The sequence below is a fragment of the Onychostruthus taczanowskii genome, unplaced genomic scaffold (genome assembly GCF_017590055.1).
Source record: "Onychostruthus taczanowskii isolate IOZ18803 unplaced genomic scaffold, ASM1759005v1 scaffold15, whole genome shotgun sequence".
Lineage (NCBI taxonomy): Eukaryota > Metazoa > Chordata > Aves > Passeriformes > Passeridae > Onychostruthus > Onychostruthus taczanowskii.
The window spans coordinates 9,437,187-9,456,949 of record NW_024498685.1 but is presented as its reverse complement, the minus strand read 5'-3'; the positions used below and the strand labels follow the sequence as shown (position 1 = coordinate 9,456,949).

The following is a 19,763-nucleotide window of genomic DNA, read 5'->3' as shown; positions in this document are numbered from 1 at the left end:
TTGATTTTGGATGCCCCAATCTAGTCCACGTGCCTGATGAAAAAATCCCTTAAGATTTCCTAGTCTGGACACTGAAACCAACCATTCACATCTATGAATTTACTTTTTCTTTAATGAAACAAAGGTGCAGCACTTTAAAAAAGCTATACCTTTCCACTTCTCAATAAAATTCTTGCATTTCCAGTGATGAAGTATATTCACATCTATGAATTTACTTTTTCTTTAATGAAACAAAGGTGCAGCACTTTAAAAAAGCTATACCTTTCCACTTCTCCATAAAATTCTTGCTTTTCCAGTGATGAAATATAGCCCAACACCATGGGGAATAAAGTCAAATAATCACGATAAGCAATAAAAATTTTCAAATGAGAAGATTTCACACTTTAAAATTATTTCAAAACAAGAAGACAAATATAAACAATAGAAGACCAGTGGAGCATCAGGCATTCCTGAAGAGTGGTAAGTCACCTTGTTACCCATCAGCCATTGGGAAGACCTTTCCTCACTAAGAGGACCAACTGCTACATTAGCCCCTTTATTTATTAAGGCTTTTAGGAAATTATTTTTTTCCGTACTATTGTCAATATGTTTTTCCTTTTGACACTGATCTCATTATCTTTTACTGTAATGCACATCAGCATACATACAGCTGCTAATTCTCTCCTCATATGGATTTTCATGCTATGCATTAATGTAATGTAAGCTATTCTCTGCATCTGGTTATCTTTTCTGATATAATTTCAGATGTTATTCTTGTAATATAGAAGTTGATAAAATGTTAACTGAAATATGAATAAGTTAATTTGAATTTTAATATTATTTTAACATCTTTTCCTTCACATTTACATGGCTAACACACAAGAGTGTTTTTAGAACAATCCAGGTTAAGCAAACATTTAGAATGCTTTCGAACCACCACAAAAGCTTCCCTGCAATATAAAGTGTACACACACATGCTGTATTTCACACAGTGACTCACACACCAGGAACAAACACGCAGATCTTGTGCACTGCTATAGAAACAGCTTGCTTTACTCATCTGACTTAGGCACTCAGAAATATTTCTGTGTGTCTGTCAGCCATGTCAGAAGGATTGCTGAGCTCGAGCCTTCATTGCTGTAGCATTACCACCACCCACAGGACACTCCACTGCTGCTGCAGCTGCTAGTCCTGATGGACAGATGAACTTCAGATGCTTTAAAGAACACTTTGCTCCTCAACATGACTTAAATTGATAAAATAGGCAACACGACTGAAAAAGCCTACAATGAAAACTGGATGCAATGACCTAATATGTTATTTAGTTTTGAATTGCTACAGTGCCTTGTGTTATGACATATTAGGTTCTACCACACACAGTGTAGAATTATAAAGTATTTCAAGTTGGCAAGGAGCCATAAGGATCAATAAGTCCACCTCCCCGCTTGTTGCATGACTACCTAAACCTAAACCACACCACTGAGAGCACTGTCAGTCACTGCCTGAACTCTGTCAGGCTTGGAGCTGTGACCACTTCTCTGCTCCAGGGCCCTCATGGTGAGGAGTCTGCTCCTCATGTCCAGCCTGAACTTCTTCTGATGCAACTTCATTCCTTTTCCTCGTGTCCCATCACTGGTCCCAGAGACAGATCAGCATCCACCCTTCTCCACTGCCTTCCTTGAGGATGGTGCTATCACTGCCTGAGATCTCCAAGCACTTTGTAGTCCTAAGAGACACAGAGAAGTGTCCAAATGACAATATTTACCCCAAAAATTCCTTTGTCACTTCTTTATTTTGAAGGTATGCCCCCACAACATATTTTAGCTGGCCATATCCTTAACCATAATTTCTGAATTTAAAAGATCATTAATACAGTGATAGCAGAGTTGTTTGGGTTTTCTTGCTTTGTTTTGCGGGTTTTTTTGTAGTTTGGCTACACAAATAAAAATATTTACATTCCAAGGCATACAGCAGAAGGAAACTAAGGAAAAACTCTTCCCAAAAATGCTACTTTATTTTGAAAATAAGGAAAAAAAACTGTTCTGAAAGGTTTTGAGACTAAGGAAAAACTCTTCCCAAAAATGCTATTTTATTTTGAAAATAAGGAAAAAAAAAAAAAAAACAACAAAAAAAAACCTGTTCTGAAAAGGTTTGATTTGGCTTTTAGTTGCTCAAAACTCACTTCACCTTAGTTAGGGTTAGTCACTAAATCATGGAGAATAATGGCAGTGTTTGGAAAGCCTAATTGCTTACCCTCATGAAAAAGCAAATGATAAAGGGAACATAAATCAGCAATGAAGAAAACAGGACTGGCCACATCACACAGCCCCATCACCACAACTGGGTGTGTGATTGACAGCTGCCAAGGGTTGAACAAAGTTCTTCACCTGATGCATTCAAAAAGTTAGGATCAGGGGAATTACACACTGCTGAAGATCTGTGTGGAATTTTGTACGGCTGGATTATCACCTGATGCATTCAAAAAGTTAGGATCAGGGGAATTACACACTGCTGAAGATCTGTGTGGAATTTTGTATGGCTGGGGTGGGTTTTTTAAGTGTTATCTGGGCCTTTTCCTGGGCTTTGGCTGTACATACCAGTTCCAGCTTCTCAAATAGTTTGTCATTGCCCCTCAATGTTATAACAAGATCAAAAATGGTGCATTAATTGCTACCTAAAAGAAACAATAATTTCACTATGCTTCAGTAACTTGGATTAATATTACCACTTCTGTTGCTCATTGCATCTAAGCTAAAAGACCAATCACCACACAAACTGTTCTTGTTCAACTGCACAGCACTCAGCTACCTCTCCTGCCTCTGAACTTCCCCCAAAACCTCTCATCATTTTGTTACACTGGTCCTTGCTGTTCTGCACCACTTATATGACAAGGTAAGGAATGCCAATGAAAATATTAGCAGATCCTGAAAATGTAACTGGGCTGCTGCACGTGAGTCAAATTGTCCCATGGTGGCTTTAAGAGATGAGGGGTGGACTTCATTTCCTGAGGCTAGGAAACTTTGATTTCTAAAAACAAAGTGTGTGTTCAGGTCAGCACTGGAGGAGGCATGGGATGAAGGCTGTGGGAAACTCGCTTGCCCCAGATTTTAGGAACAGGAGCCCAACAGTGTCTGAATCAAGAGGTTAAAGTCAAGCCTTCAAGCAGATCTCGACTTTACACTGACCACTGTCTTTCTTCAGTGATAAGAATTATTTGCATGCTATAATGCACATTTCCTGATGCAGTCAGCTCATCAGCCAGCACATCTCTCCCTATAGCTGAAACAGCAAAAAGATTTTCTTCCAGAAACAGTGGATCAGAAGACACGAGATAAATCTAGAAACTCAATATAATAAGAAAATGTTATCCCAACCCTCCTATAATTTAGAAACACCTTGGAAAAGAAATCTATCACCTGATTCATTAGCAGCAGATGAGGCATACCAAGTAATAAAGTGGCATAAGTTATTATTAATGCTACACAGAAAATTTCACGAGGGAATTAAAAACCACAAAACCAGAATTAACCAGGGTGCTCTCCAGTCATGAGACAGAAGCCCAGCTACATACAATGGCAAAGTCAAATTCTCAAAAAAAAAAAGTAAGAAAGAAAAATTGCTCCAACCAACTGGTTGAAATTGATGGATTATCACCAGAGATTAAACAAAGTGTCTTTGTTTTAGTGCAACAAGCCCATATCAAATCAAGCAAACCAAAGGTTTGCTTTCAGACAGGGCCAAATACAGTAAGACACTAAATATTTCTGGCAAACATCTACAGCACCTCACATTTCCATTAATCTCTAATTACAGTTTTGTAGATAAAATACTTTGTACCTATTTCTCCAGCCAATGTGCAGCTAAAAAAAACTAGTGAATGAATGTGAAGCTTCCCAACTACTTAAATTCTCAGCACCTATTTCCTAGGAAGCAAGTTCTGTGATGCAAATAATGAATGCATTACCATAATTTCATAACTGGTGTAAAATTTTAACTCTGACTTCAGAGATTAAATATAAAATTAATTATATGTCAGGTTTGAGAACTATTTTTGAAAACTGACAGCAATTGAACTGGAAAAGAAACCTTCAACCTTAAAACCTTGCAACTTTTGGTTTTGAGTGTTGCTAGGAATATTAAAAACTCAAACTTTAGGTGAATTCTAAAATTAAGCTGCGACATAATGGTACGGGTGTTCCTTTGTTAAGAAAAATACTTTAAGGACCTTAATAAAAGCATTCAGTCATTCAAAAATAAGTTTGCTCTGTTATATTTTTTTCCTGCTTTTGTTAATTGAGCAAAGAGATGCAAAGCCAAAAATGACATTTATAAAATGGCTGATTAGGCCTTAGTGTGGATTCCTTCCCCCTGCAACTTGCTGGGTTAGTTGAATTTGGCCCTAACAGTATGGAAGAAGTCCCACAGGTGTTGTTCTCTTTACCTTCAACTCCAGCTCACAAACCAACTGCCCTGTGAACAAATCACACACAGCCAGGCACTCTCTGCTCAAGAGACCTGCACCATTTGGCTGAAAAAAGTGTAGAACAGCATTTTGTTGAAGTTTCAGAGGGTATTTTGTGATCTTAGATAACACATGTCTTTTTTAACTGCAATCCCACTAGCCAGAAGACAATCACCATAGAGCAGCTGTTTTCTTTCAGATGGGCAAATATTTTTAAATTCCTTCTAGAACAACACCCAATACAAACAATAAGTAAAACCAAAAATCAAGCGTAAAAATTAGCCATTGCAACCAAACAAAGAATTATTCTAAGGAGAAGAAAATTTTAAAACTAGGCATTTAAGAACCATGCTAGAGTAGCTTAAAACATCTGTATGTATGTAAACAAGCTATGAAGAGAGAATAGTCCTTTCTAAAAATGTGCAGAAATTTAGGATAACAGTTGAACATTATTATTCTGTCCTCTTGACAGCTATATGCTAAAAAAGCAAGATACGTCTCACACATTTAAGCTGACAAATACTGAAAATCCAGTCTTCAAGTAAAAAGTACTAAACTAAGCAGTTGCTAAGGACAAAAGCAAAAGCACAATGAATGCAGTAACTCAGTGCATGAGGATTTCTGAAACAAAAAGAAATATATTCACAAGAACATCCAGAGTCTTGCTTGCAGGTAAAGATGTAAGGAAGTGATGCTAGCAGGACCATTCTGAAATAATGCAAACCTGTCCATTTCATGGTTAAAAACCTGATGATTTTATCTCATTGAGATGCCCAGATAAAAATCTGATATAATTCAGCTTATCTACTTAAAATGAAAATTGTTTTCAAGAAGAATTTTTCTAAAAGACTCTCTATACAAATGTGAACTGAAAAGAGTTTACTCTGTTAGCTACAAAGAAGTTATATAAAATCTGATCCAAAGCTGGCCATTGCCAGATACTATACTGGGAAAAGCATACAAAAGAATGGGGCTGGTTGAAAAGCCATGTTATCACACTCATTAAACTGTACCTTGCTACAGCATCTCCCTCACCATGTGCTAATTCAGTCTGAGATGGGAGGGACACAGCTCTGCTTTGGAATTCACTGCTGAGATCAATTTCTGGCAGTGAACAGAGACCACAGAGTCTCTCAGAATGCATGTCTGGCATATTTCTGGGTGCTTAGCAAACAGTTATTAAGAAGTATCTCCTCTTCTGAAATACATTCTGAATCCCTGGCTTTGACAGCCCATAACAGTATGAAGAGTGCCTGCTAAGATGATTTGTTACAGACTTTTCACTGCCTGGCAAATGGGGGACAGCAGCATTATTTGTAATAAATATCCCCCACACAGGGCTGAACAGCCTGTCTGAAGAGTGCAGATGGCTCAGTCCTCCTCCTCTGATACTCTGCCTTCTCAATCTGGCACACAGGAGAACACAGCCTGGAGTATTCTGCAAGTTAAGTGAACACCACTGGGTTTCTGGAGAGCTCAGTGAGTATTGTAAAGCAACATGTATGAGTCTCTCTTCATTAGAGGTGTCTCTAGCAGCCCTGATTAGCCATGGACAAGAGTCCTGCCTCATGCATTTGAGGAGGGATTTCTACCATTCCACAACACATGGATCTGATACAGAACAAGTATGTCCAGGAGTATTTTGAATACATACTTCATTTTTTAATATATGATGAAGGAGCACATTAAAAGAAACCTCAGGGGAAAGATGCCCCATGTGTCAGGTATCTGAAATATACTCTCACTGATATCCTCAGAGATCAGAAGGTTGGCTAATTGAATCAGCTCCAGTTTGGAGTGTGTACTCAAAAAGGCACATTCTTTATCTAGGCAATTACACCACTTCAGTGAACTACTTTTTATTTGGCGACCTTGAGACAAGTGAGGCAAAATTAACATTTTAATTGAGCTGATCTTCCTATCAGGGCAGCTGCCTTGATGCAGGATGTCACTGAGACATCTTCTGCCTCCCTTCAGTGAGCTAATTTTCCAAGTAATTGGGGAATATTCCCAATCATTAGGAAATATCAGCAAACAACAGTCTTTGCTGTCAAGAAGAATATTACTAACACAAATTTAACATATTTTCTATGAATCATCTTTTTATATTAATTGGAGGTTGAAAGACATAAACAGTGTTTAAAATTAATTCATATTGATGAGGCTATGGTCAAAATAGGATAGAGAAAGACAAGAGGAGCTTTCCAGTCCCTTCTACTTAGAAATAAAATTTCTCTACCTCTAGTTCAAGAAGCAGCTATTCCAAGATGCAGAAGAAAACACACAACACACCCTTTCCTCTCTGGAATTTCCAAGAAATCAAATGAAATCCCTTTAAAGATGGTGTTGGGTTTTTTTTCTTATTGACTGCTTTCTGCTTGTGCAGAGTGGTGTAAGGAAGAAATTAACACTGTGCAGACCCTTTAAACTAATTTAAAAAATTAAGAACCATGCTGCTTTAAATCAAACGCACTATGGCTCAAAAGTACAATTTCCTCCCAGAAACTGGCAAACTAATTAGAGGAATTTATATCTATTTAAAAAATGATAAAGAGATAAAAATGGACGTGGGAAAGATTACACCCATAATGGAATTCATAGCTGCTCCTGAAATATGGAATAGAATGTGTTTATCCCCTTTATTTAGCTTTAGAATACTCTTCCAAATGTTTGGCTTTTGCTCATATTATATGGTTTTTGCAGAGTTACAATAATGTCTGAAGTTTGAAGCTCTTGAAAATAGAAGGCAGCCTCCTTCAGCTGTCACTGGTTCGTGTGATCGAGCATACTGAACATGGAAATAAGCAGTCAAAGGAAGCAAACTGTCAGAAACTGTGCCATGCCCCAGCTCTCTGAGCACACATCTCCATATTCCATACTAAAATGGGAAATCTGGGCTGGAAGCAGGAGATACAAGAAAGGGAAGTAGGCACATCATGAACTAAGAGGGAAAAACCACAGTTATTTGCATCTCTTTGCACACTTTTATATAATGCCACTGCATAGTATCTCCAAAAGCTCTGCCTGTTGCTTATGCTGTGGGGAACAGTTCCTTTGATTGGGGCATATGATCATGAAATATTTCCTTTAAAAAGAAATTACATTAAATATTGCAGTTATAGATGTGTTCTACTCCAAATACAACAAGAAAATCCACTATTTTCGCATTCCAAGTCAGTGACCACTTTTGCAATATAAAGTGTCATTGTGCAGTATCCTACTGAAGTTTTGACTATCAAATTAATTTAATGCTTTCTCCTGTTTTTTGGCCTTAAAGTAAATTATGAAAAAGGAAAAAAAATTGAGCAAAAGGAGCAAGTGCTAGAAGAAAAGACAATTCACACTGATTTGAGGTATCAATACTATAAAATATGCTGACATCCTAAATACTGAAAATGCATTCGCTCTCATGTATTTTACATATATTGTTAGGAGTTAGTAATTTTAAAAAAAACTATTTCTAAGCTATGTATTTCTAAACTATGTTAGCAATTAGTATGTTAGCAATTTCTGAAATTGCTAACATACTCTGCTGATTGATTTGTGAAAGTGAAAAATGACACACTGAAAAGTGAATGAATGTATCTAGTAGTTGATTTTAAAACAACAACATTAATAAATTTGGTACAATTACATGAGAATTCAGGGGCATCCTACAAAACCAAGAATCCTACCATCTGAAAACTAGGCATACACTTGTTTTATTTAAAACACTACAGACTCAAGGAACTAAAGTGAAAATATCATGCAAACTATTACAGAGTAAAGCAAGCTTAGGAAAAGATCCAGGGATGAACACAACAGTGGTGCTCCCAAAAGAATGCAATTTCAAAGGTACAGCATCCCCACTATAATAAGAGTCCTTATCCTTACACATACTTGTGGGAAAATTTGTGTTGTGTCACCTCTCTTTGAGTTCCAGGAGAGGAGGAACTAGTAGGAAAGCAGCCCCACTCTTCTACTGCATTGGCAAGTTCTGCTTTCTTTGTCAAGGCTGGTCCTGAGCACTCCAGCTTGGCAACTCCACTTGCTGGCAGCTGTAACTTCTAGGATGAAATGAGGCTTTTGTGCATTTACAGGGAGCATTTTGCAACTCAAGTTTGTAATTCTTGGTCACTTTTGGTTTTGTATACAAAGAATTAAGTTACCTGTAATGGTAAAGTTCATTCCAAAGTGCTTGAAGGAAGGAAGCTGGAACTAAATCATTCCAACCTCACTGCCACCCCAAAACTACCAACATGCTTAATTCCAATTTCTATCAAATCTGTTGAATATTGTAAACAGATACACAGGAATGCTCCATGTAAAAGCACTTTACATTGGTAGCAGGTCACTAAAGGGAGAGGAGGCACCCTAGCCCTTGGAGATGGGAGTTAATTACTCAGCCATGAACAGAAAGTGACAACTGGAAATATTTTGTTCTCTAAGGAAGTGAAAAAAACCCATTTCTTTTAATTAAGAAGAATGGCCTATCTTCTGGATAAGCAGGAAATTAAGTAAGTTACCGAGAGCTTGATTAAATCTGTCTGAATTGCCTGGGGTACTTCAAGAAGACTATCTAGAAAAGCTGACATATTCCAGTATGAAAGGGCCCTCTATTGTTTGCAGATGAAGAACACATTATGCAGAAGGAGGGAATACTTGAATACACCACCCTGCAAGAACAATGAAATGGAAGAGAGCCACAGAAGAGAAAGGGAAAGGGGGAAATAAGAGCTTTCTAATTTAATTTTAGCTGAAGAATGTTAAGCATGCTTTTATCTTGCAGTATCTCTAATAGCCTACTTGGGATTTCACGGACAAGAAATTTTGTTTTCATTTTGCAGTAAAGTGATCAAGAATGATTTCCAATTAACTGACTGATAGCAAAAGAAATGTTGAATCTATAAGCTGTATGATATTTATATGTAATAAATATCTCTGCTTATCTAATTTATTTTTCATGCAAAAGATGAGGAATTATTTGCAGAGACAATGCATAGGCCTGTTAGAGAAGCTGGTTTCACAGGAATGAGGATGGAAAACATGAGCTAAGTGAGCAGTGAAGTAATGCTCTCAATTGATAAGTGGAGCAGTGAAAGGCACATCTGAAACACGAGGGCTCAAAGGCTCCCATCTGAGGCACACCTTGAGTGCAGGTCAGCAATGGAACTTGAACTTCACAAGTAACACAAGAACAAAAGGTTCCAGTTCAGGCACTGGACAGACTCAATGTGTGACCAGTGACTTCCCAGGCAGCTGAAAATCTCACAGCAGAAAAATGCTGCCTCAACAAACGAGCTGAGAAGAAAATGCAGGGTCATCTGTGCTCTATTTTATTTGCCCAGAGCCTGAGCAAGATAAAGGATGTGACAAAAAGGGATGTGAAAACTGCAAATGGAAGATGGCTCTTTCAGCCCAAATGATGAGACATAAGAGCAAACCTGGGAACTACAGAGGCAAAACAGCGAATCCCCTCCCTGTGTTGTCTCAGTCAGCTCTCACTAGCAAGAAAAGCTTACAGAGATCATACAAAAATGTGAGAAACAGAATTCTCAAATTTATGTTCTCTGATTCTATTCCCAGCAATAAAGTTTGAGAGTATCTGTGTTTAGGGATGGGGTAGAAGGGGAGAGCTGTGTTAGAAATCATGAAATAGAGATGTATGAGTAAACGACTAGACAAACCTACTAAGACTAGTCTGACCTACACCACACTGATACTGTTTTCCAGAAAGCAGCAATTCTTTTCAAAACTGTTTAAAAACTGAGAATCCAGATAGAATTTTGCAAGAAACAAAAGTGCAGTGGACCCTGCTCCTACTCCAACCCCACAATTTTTCTTCTTTCTTTTCTTACAGCTGTACAATGCTATGAAATAACAAGAGCATTTTTGTTTACCCTGTTTTATCAGATCACTACTATGTAGAAATTCTTACCAAAACCACACCAAAATGGTAGAGCTTAGCCAAGAATACAGGTTAACTTCCCATAGAAAGTCAGAATCATGGAGTAATTCTGAAGACCACCTGGTTCAATACCATGCTCAAAACAAGGCCAAGTTAGAGCAGGTTGCTCCTGGCTTTGTTCAGATGACTTTTGATTATCTCCAATGCTGAGGACTCCACAGACTCCCTGGGCAATGGACCAGTACCCCACTGATCACTGTTCTGTCAATTATCTCAACAGAACTTATATTGGAACAAGTTTGGATCTGCTGCCTCAACCTTTTACTGAACATGCCAGACTCTGACTCTGTCTTCTCTAGAAATTGTGGAGGTGTATTTTGTCTCATCATCCACACCACTAAAAAGACACTGAACACTGCTGATTCCCCTCTCATCAGTGTCATCAGAGTCATCTCATCACTGAATCAATCAGGTTGGTCAGGCATGATTTGTCCTTGTAAATCCTATACTGGCTGTTCCCTATCTCCTTCTTTTCCTTCAGGTTCTTGGAGATGACTTTGAGGAGGATCTGCTCCAAAAATTTCCCAACACAGGGAGTTGGCCTGCAAACTCCCAGATCCTCCTTCTCATCCTTCCTGAAGATGGATGTGATGTTTGCCAGTCAAGGGGAACCTTCCCTCTCAGGCACAAGCTTTTGAAGATGATAGAAAGAGTCCTTGCTATGATATCAGGTGGCTCCCTCAGCAACCTGGTGTTCATCTGATCCAATTCCATCAACCTGCGTATTTTTCATTTGTTTAAATGGTCTGCAACTCAGTCTAACAATCCTGTGGATAATGATTGACTCCTGCACACTTTACCATTATCTTCAGGGATCTGAAAGGAGTCTCTGCCAGGAAAAAAGAAGAAAAAGCAGACACAGAGCTGTTCATCTTTTTCAGCAACTTTTTAAGAAGTCCTGCCCAACTGCATTCTCTGTAAATATCATATTATTGTTGAGTGCAGGGCTTGTTAAAGCTTGTGGTACTGTTATTTATGGAACTGTTTGCACCCAGATTTTTTTGCAATAGATATACACATTCACTGTCTGGCTTTTAGAATTTTAACAGAAATAAAAATTTAGCCATCTGGGGGGATAAAATTTTGCACAGAAGCTAGCCATTAAAGAGGAAATATAACCTTCAGATTTTATTCCTTAGACTAAATGTGATGTGACACATATGGGTTAGTCAAAATGTTTAATGTTGCATGAAGTTTGAGTGATCATTTCATTTCATCTTCTGATGATGACATGCTATGTAATTTGTTAGCTTTGGGATATAGGAAGATAAAGACACATTTTAAAATGTCTTCTAAAAATAATGTTGTCTTTCAATGTCTCAAATTATATGGTAAAAACCCCATCTTTTTGTTTTATCTGAAAAAATGGGAATTGTGAAGGATTTCTCTCTCAGAGCACTTGACTTGGACCTCTTCAAAATTCACAGCATACTGTAACACACAAAAATCCTCCCTAGTGCCATCTCACTTGTCTTTCCAATGCTCAGTTCAAAATCCCACTGGAAACCTGCACACTTTGTGAATATGTGTGCTGAAAACAAAGGAATAACACAAAGAGAAAAACAACTCGCTTTTTCACGTAATAAATTAATTCCAGCAGGTAGAAGGAAATTAATCAGATCATGTGAGACTGCAGAAAAGTGAGAATTCTGAGATGATGTACAGCTGTGCATAATTTTGCTTAATTAAGATGCAGTCAAATGAAGCAAGAGAAATGAGTCAAATGAGAAAAGAGGACCTTTGACAGAAAAGGTACAGACTCCACTTCCAGCAGAGGAGGGAAATTCTGATAATCACCAAACTTAAAGCAAATTTGAAAGGCTATGCCAGAGACTTCTTTTAAGGAAAACCACAGTTCTATTTTGTGACCTACTTTGCCTTAATTTTTTCCCTTCCCCACTATCATTCTGAGATGCCATATTTCTCTTCACTCACAAAGATCAGATAACTCTTAAAAAAAGAATACTTCTTAGTGTAAATAATTCCAAAGCCATTTTTGCTCTAAGTAGAATTACAGGAAACATATATTGAATAGAAAACAACCACTACAGATTGCTGTTTTTTGGAGACAGCCAAAGAAATTTAAATGGAAACTTCTTTGAAGATAACATTTCTGTCTCTGCTGAGCTAAAACCACTGCTAACTCAACACACTTCAAATTTTCATCACTTCCTGACCTGGTTAATGACCAACATTGTGGCAGAGTGAAGATCCAGAGTCTTTTGAAGGTATAAAACTAAAGAGGCAGCCACACTTGCAGTAAAATTTCTCCTGAGTGCCCTGTATGCTGTGAGTGCTCAGATCCATGGCTTTCTGGAGTCCAGCACACGAGTCAGTGTGCAAAGGCATTTCCAGCACAGTGAAAAGCCCACAGGTACCACAGACTGCATGCCTGCCACTAAGTACTCTGCTCTTTTGGTTTGGCTATTTAAAAGAATTATTGAATAGCACCCTGAGTTTCCTGTACTCTGAACATTTTATGCAGTATTATCTGCTATTTTCTTATAGAAGGATGGCATTTTAAATATTTCTTTGGTGGTTAGACATGTTCTGTTTAATATACATTTAGGACTCTGGAAGTAGGACTGAAATAATCCCCTCAGATTTAGTATTTTGTTTTTACTTTGATTTTATAAGGCTACATTTGAGTTGCTACACTGACATTTAATTTTACATGGATATAGTCTTAGCAGACTTTTACCTGGATTCATGCCACCAGCCTGTACTCATCTAATCACCAAGCCACCTTGCTTGTGGAAATAAGGTTTACAGTATTTCATTATATACTTCCTTAAGCATGAAATTCTCTTTGGTATAACAAAAAATCTGGAAAAAATTCTTCTAAGAAGTGGATTACTTGCTTTAAAACATGACAGAGAGTACAATCAATTATGTGATCTAAACTAGCAGAAAATCTGACAGTAGAAAGCAGAACAGTAAAAGACATGCCTTCTGTGGGATATCTCCTGTCCAGTTAAGCTGTTTGTTACCCAGTTTGAGGCTGGAAATCTTATTTCTGCATTATCAGTATAGCTCATTCTTCCCTCGAAAAACCTGCATTTGCTTGGTATAGTACCTGATTGTCAGTCTTTTTATCTTTATCCATCTCAACTTTCATGACATATTCAAAAGAACAGCTTAGAAGAAACTGGAGCATATGAATTTAGGGTATTTTTTTCTATTTTTTTCACTGCTGCAGGTAATGACATCAGTATAGTGTTATTTGGCTTATTACTCTTGAACCCAGCCAGCATTGGGGAGTTCTTTATGTGAAGCTGTCATCAGCAGAGATGCTTAGCAAAAAAACTTCTTACAGAAAACTGCTCTAATCCTCATGCTTTCCAAGACAATTTTATTTACTATGAATCAGCATGACATCCACTCCAGATCCTTAAGACTTCTGAGCAGTAAATACATGTCACAACAGCAACAGTGATGAGGATTACATGGTTCTATTCTGATTCATTGAGTTTGTCAACAGGAGAGAGATGATGAAAGTTTAATGGATAGAACAGAAAAATTAAGAGGTATTGATTACTGTAAGCAAAGCTGTCCTAGATGAGAACACAAATAATCAGAGGATTTCTTCCTGTTAGAAGACAGACCTACCTAATACATTTTTCACATATTGAGTTCTTTTCCACATTTGCTTTGAGCTTTGCTGTCTGAAAAAATTGCTTTACATCATTCAGAGAAAAATAAAGTTATGCCTCCTATAGTAGCTTCCAAGGTAGCATGTTACTTCACAGAACACATATTTCTTCATATGTTGCAGTCAATGGTAATTAGGTAAACTCTGAAATGCTTAGGAAAGAAACTATTATATTTCAACAACTGTAATTTTCCTGTTTGCCCTGTAGAGAATCTTTTTGTTTTGTTTCTGGCCAGCAGAGATTTTGTAGTTCCAAGAGCAGTCATTCCACCTACTTCCTTACATTCTTGATTTATTTTAACAAATACATGAAAAACTTTGCAACTAACCACAATAATTTTAAAAATGGAAAAAAAGTAATCCAAAAAAATCAATAAACCAACTAAGAAACTTTGAGGATGGAATGGACAATCTCTTTAACATCTTAGAAAATTCCGCCAAGTTCCTAATCCTAACATTTGGTCACCTCAAATCACAGCCATATCTTCTCTAGCCAAATTTTACAACATATGTGAGAAATAAAAGTTATGGCTTGTGAAAAGAGAACTCACTACAGGTCTTAGAAAGACCACAACCAAACAGCACCCTAAAATTGTTTTCCCTCTCATCATTAATTCCAGCATAGGCACAGGTATTGATAAAACCCTACAGCCATATGGATTGAAGTCAAAGCAGCTTTGACAGCTGAATTCCACAACATCTAGGACTTCACCAGCCAAAGCACACCAAGCTCCACTCATGGTGGAAACAGGCAAACACAGACTGAGTGACTGCCCATGCAGCAAAAGGCAGAGTGGTTATTTCAGAGGAGAATGTTCACAGGGCAGGAAAAGCTTCCTGGCAGTTACGTTTTTTGGGACATGAAGGGGGTCATTCAAGGCCAGACCTCCTCTCCTCAGTAATTACAAGTATGCCAGTATGACACACTGAGCACGGAAGGTATTGATGGATGACAACAACATGATTAACTTCCAATCTTTTTCCAGTTTGTGGGAGGAAGAAAAACACGCACCCGAGGCCACAAGTGCAGAGCCTGTGCCAAACCAAGGTCACGACGCTGACACAATTTAAAGGCGTCAGCAGCATCACAGCACTGGGGGATTCCAGCCACCACCACATTTTTCAGTGCTAACCATGAACAGCAAAGTTGGATGTTGGTTGATAACTCAGAATTTTAGTCATTAAATAGTGGCTTTCTGGGCAAAGACACTGCCTGAAACAATTATGATCATTCCTTCTTCAGGAGTCACAGATGGTTTCTACCAACAGACTTTATCAGCAAAGACTAAAATCCAACATGGCTGCAGAGCTTTCAAAGGCAAATGAGAGACATTAGGCAATGTACTCTTGTATGATTTAGGCCACAGATGTTTGCTCTGAGCTACTCTACTGAAATCCCAAAATCTAAGGTTAGCAACTGCTTTTAAAATATAAAACCAGAAAAATGAGCCATGGTTGAAAGACTCCAAACATATTGTCTCTTAGTAGGCTTTCTTCAGTGGTTTATCACTGTATTTTTAACAAATTCATCCTCCTGCTAATTCATTTCTCTTTAACCCTCAGCCCTTGGTTCTTTTTGACAGCACAGAGCATTCAAGCTGCACCAAAACTAGTTCTGCAACATCCCTGTAAGGTTTCAGGCACAGATGCAATGATAAAGATTCAGCAGTTGAAGTTTGCTGTATTTCAAAGGAACCACTTTTGCACTCCACAGCACGTGTATGTATCATGGAACATGGCTAATGGCCAATCTCTTCTCTTCTTAAAGTAACAGATAAAACCAGCAATATTTAAACTGTCTTGCTTCAGCTTCCTGCTCCTGGAGTTTTTTCCCTTTAAAACCTTCATTGTTTTGTCTTCCCCCTTCTTCCCAGTGCACAACAGCATTGATTTACAATGGTTTTACACAAATTCTTTCCTTCTAAACATGCACCCTATTCAACCCATCCTCCTACACAGACTTAACCAAATCTCTGATCTTTTATTTTGCAATCATGTAATTTGATGTGCAATCTTCTGTAAGATCTCAATTTTAGCTGAATAGACAGTCTTATAAACACCCTTTTAAAAGCAGATACTGACCTTGAGGTGAGGCTGAAGGAAGCAGCAAATCCAGGAAGGAGATGCGAAAGAGAAAGAGTTAGAGTTTGTGAAAACAGAGTCCAGAGATAAAGCAGTTCAAGAATAAAGGACAAAACAAGCAGATACAAATCAGGTAATGACACACAGACACACAATCATTCACAAACACAGAGCTGCATGTTTTATAGACATCTAATTAAAAAAACTAAAAAAACAAACCAAAAACCAAGAAAAAGAAATAAGAGAAAAAAAGGACCTTTAGATTAGATTACACCATTTCAATTAGAGGCAACTTTCTGAAGAGAAAATAGTCTCCAATAGGTAACAGTTCTTGGAAAAAGAAAATAAGCCATCTTACAAGAAAACTCTGGATTTACATCACATCATTAGCAAGTACCCTTCTTCCAGAATTCTAATGAACATTTTGAAAATACAGAGTTTGACTATCTGAGATGAAACCTCATGTTTCCTTTATGACATCTTCTAAGGGCTTATTTTCTCTCCATGAGCAAGACATGCAATTTTTTTACTTTTCCTGCAGATGACCCCAACTTGTATAAGGGGACTAAACAGAAAGGAAAAAAAACCCCAACCACTGAGTAAAGTCCTTGAGACCTGAAGATTTGTTAAAGCTAAAAGCTCATCTTTCTTAATTTTGATATTGAAGTCACTCCTTTCAAAGAGAAACAAAAAAAGCAGCTGCCTCTTCTTCCTGCCATATAATTCTCCTGTATAAGGTGCAATCTAAGAACAATAATGACCAAACAGGTATTTTTTGACAGTTCTCTCCAACATTGTTCAACAGCAGAACTGACCAAGACAAAATGCTGGAGTCCCCTGTATAACATAAGGTCCCATAGGTTCATTATTGCTTTTTTTCCCCGCAAATGTCTCCAGTATCTTTCATAGGCATCTGCTGTCAATTTCACTGATAACAGCAAGGTAAGTCAACAAGTAATCAAAAATATAGATCTTTTCAAACTGATTTGAAATTTGATGATTTTTAGTCTATAGAAGAGAGATAAAGGAAATGTCCCTCTGTCCAAAGCAGCAATTTGGCTTTGACATTTGTTGTACTTCTCTCATGGCAAAATTTCACTCTAAGAAAGGCAGGATATGGGCTGGATAAAAGTATTTCTATAGGACAGGCTAACTGCTATCTTCTTTATCACTCTTGGTATATGGAGGCATGTAAATAAAAGTTGAAGTCCTTATTTATGGCATAAATTTTACTATCAATCGTGGTGGGTACTGAATTTGTACAAGCAGCTGTTATTGGTCTGTAACAGATTAACTAATGCAAAAGTACTTTTCTCTGGCTTTTCAACCAACATTCTTCAAATCAAGCTCTTCAAGGACAGCTGTAGTAAAGGCTGTATTACTTGGGTTGTGGGCAAAGATGAGGTGTTTAAAATGTCAAATACCACATGTCAGTGCTTGATCTTGAAGTAACTTACAATGTTCTAAAAGCCTTGGTTAACTCATACTGAAAAACATGTAAGTAACAATTCTGACTGAAATCCAAGACTACAAATAAATTTAACAAGAGGGAACAAAAATGTGAAAATAAACAGTTGGTTAAATACAGGAATAAATACAGTAAGGGGAAAAATTTAGGATTCATTTTGTGTTTCAGGGATCCTCTAGTTGTGTTGTGATGATGTGATATTGTTTCTTCAGTTTAACAGTGAAAAATACACAGGCTACAACTTAGAACAGCCCAGTGGAATTTAAATGAACCATACAGTTCTTCCAACTGCTATTAAAGGTAGCACCTTTTGCTGGCACAGCATGAAGGCAAAACAGTATGTATAACACTGTGCTGAGGTCACTTGCAATTTTTTGTGTGCTACAGAAGTATTATTTAACCAGCTGCAAGGGTTTTAAACAGAGAATAATTATTGCTACATCTCCATTTTGTTATGGAATAATTCTTTCTTCCAAAGAAAAATACATTTTCTGTAATTGCTAGCCCCTTTTCCAAATTTTTGTTACAGAGGCGCAAAATATTTTTTAGAAGTGTGGATTTTTTGAATAATGATAATATTTATCTGAACAAAAATAAGGACTATGTGTGAAAGCACATTAAAATTAGGAAAAAAAAGTCTGCAAGTGTGCTGTCACTCAAACTAAAACCAAGGCAGACACCTGAAACTGTCAGCTCTTGGGAAGTGCATGGAGATCTGCCATGGACTGGAGCTGAAGCCTCAGTTCATGGGCTATATCAGTGAAATTGAACAGAGGAGCACAGCAAGCATCTGCCCCAGGCAGCAGCCCCAAGCAAGCAGGATCAGATACATACCCAGACATACTCATTACAGAGCAAAACCACAGGTTTTAGTTTGCACTCTTTCCCTTCAAGCAAGAACACACACTTGTAGCATTCCTTACAAGATCCAGCAGCAGCGCTCCTGCCCAGCCCCATTAACTGTGTACTCCGATGCAACGGTCACACAGGGAGACAAGACAATTGTAATGCCAACTGGCAGTCTCAGAGAAACCCACTTTTAAAATACCATCCTGCTAATTTTAAAGGTAGAGCTGACTTTAATCTGATCACTGGGTGCAGATCAAAAAAAATGAGATGTGATCGCTTAAGCATTTTAATTAAGAAATTTGTATTTTAAAAGCTGTTGGTTATTCCAGCTACAATTTCTTCCACATGCTTGTGTATTATAGGGAGTGGAATGAGCCTGCAACATTTGCCTCAGATGTACTTAGGATGTAGTTTATGTAACGATTTTCAGTCATCCTTTGAATTCCCCTTGTTTGACAGTGAGTGATTGTGTATATTTATTACTCTGTCATCCCTTCAAAGCAGCCTGACAGGGAACAATAGGCACTTGATCTTCCTTGTGTCTGTCAAAGCAGAAAGGCTATTTATGTTTATCCCTTTTGACAGGTTTTCTTGATAAAAAGAATGATGGCTGGTCTTTTCCTTTTTTCTAGGTTGGTATTTAGACAGATAGGGAAGAGATGGAGAGGCAGAGACAGAAGGTTTGTGTGCACATCCATGCACACATGCATGCATGGATCTAAGAGCACAAACCCAGCCACAGATGGCCACTAAAATGGAGCACTAAAATTACTATTTCACTGAGCTACTGGCAATTACTTGCATATTCCTCTTGTTCTTTCTGTACTCCAAGACAATGCCAGGATTTGACACTTTTATTTTGGCTATATCAGCTACACAAATGAGAATTTTGGTGGGTTTGGTGTTTTTTTTTTACTCCTTTCACACCAGGTTGTGAGTATGGATACTCCCATACTGCTCAAAGATTTTTACTGAAACAAAGCTCCAAAACAGCTTTTGAAGAGATGTAGTATAGGCAAGTAACAATGAAACTGATATGCAGACTAGGCTCATTATTTACGTGATGCTCTTTCTCCTCAGGTTTGTAATTATTTTAATTATATCACAGCTATTACACTCTACTGATCTAACAGCTGGATTAGGAGATACCTGCTAAATAAAATCCATTATTGCTACAATATAAGGCAGATGACAACTCCTATACTCATTACAGATAATAGGCATGAGAGGGAATGCTTGGAAACCACTTTGATTTAATGATAAAAACAAGGAGGACTTCAGCAATATGGAAAATTTGGCAGGAAAAGAAGCCTTCAAAAAAGTT

At 37.7% G+C, this 19,763-nt stretch overlaps 1 protein-coding gene across 6 annotated transcripts in view; it reads right to left on the bottom strand.

The window, feature by feature from the left end:
* ERC1 (ELKS/RAB6-interacting/CAST family member 1) overlaps positions 1 to 19,763 on the bottom strand; it is a 270,885-nt gene that overhangs the window by 138,471 nt on the left and 112,651 nt on the right. For 4 of the 6 annotated variants that reach the window (XM_041398556.1, XM_041398558.1, XM_041398560.1 and 1 more), the window contains one exon: positions 16,123 to 16,134. The exons of the other annotated variants lie outside the window; for them this stretch is intronic. In XM_041398556.1, coding sequence (XP_041254490.1) covers positions 16,123 to 16,134 — 12 coding nt within the window. The remainder of the gene's footprint in view (positions 1 to 16,122; positions 16,135 to 19,763) is intronic. 6 annotated transcript variants of the gene reach the window in all.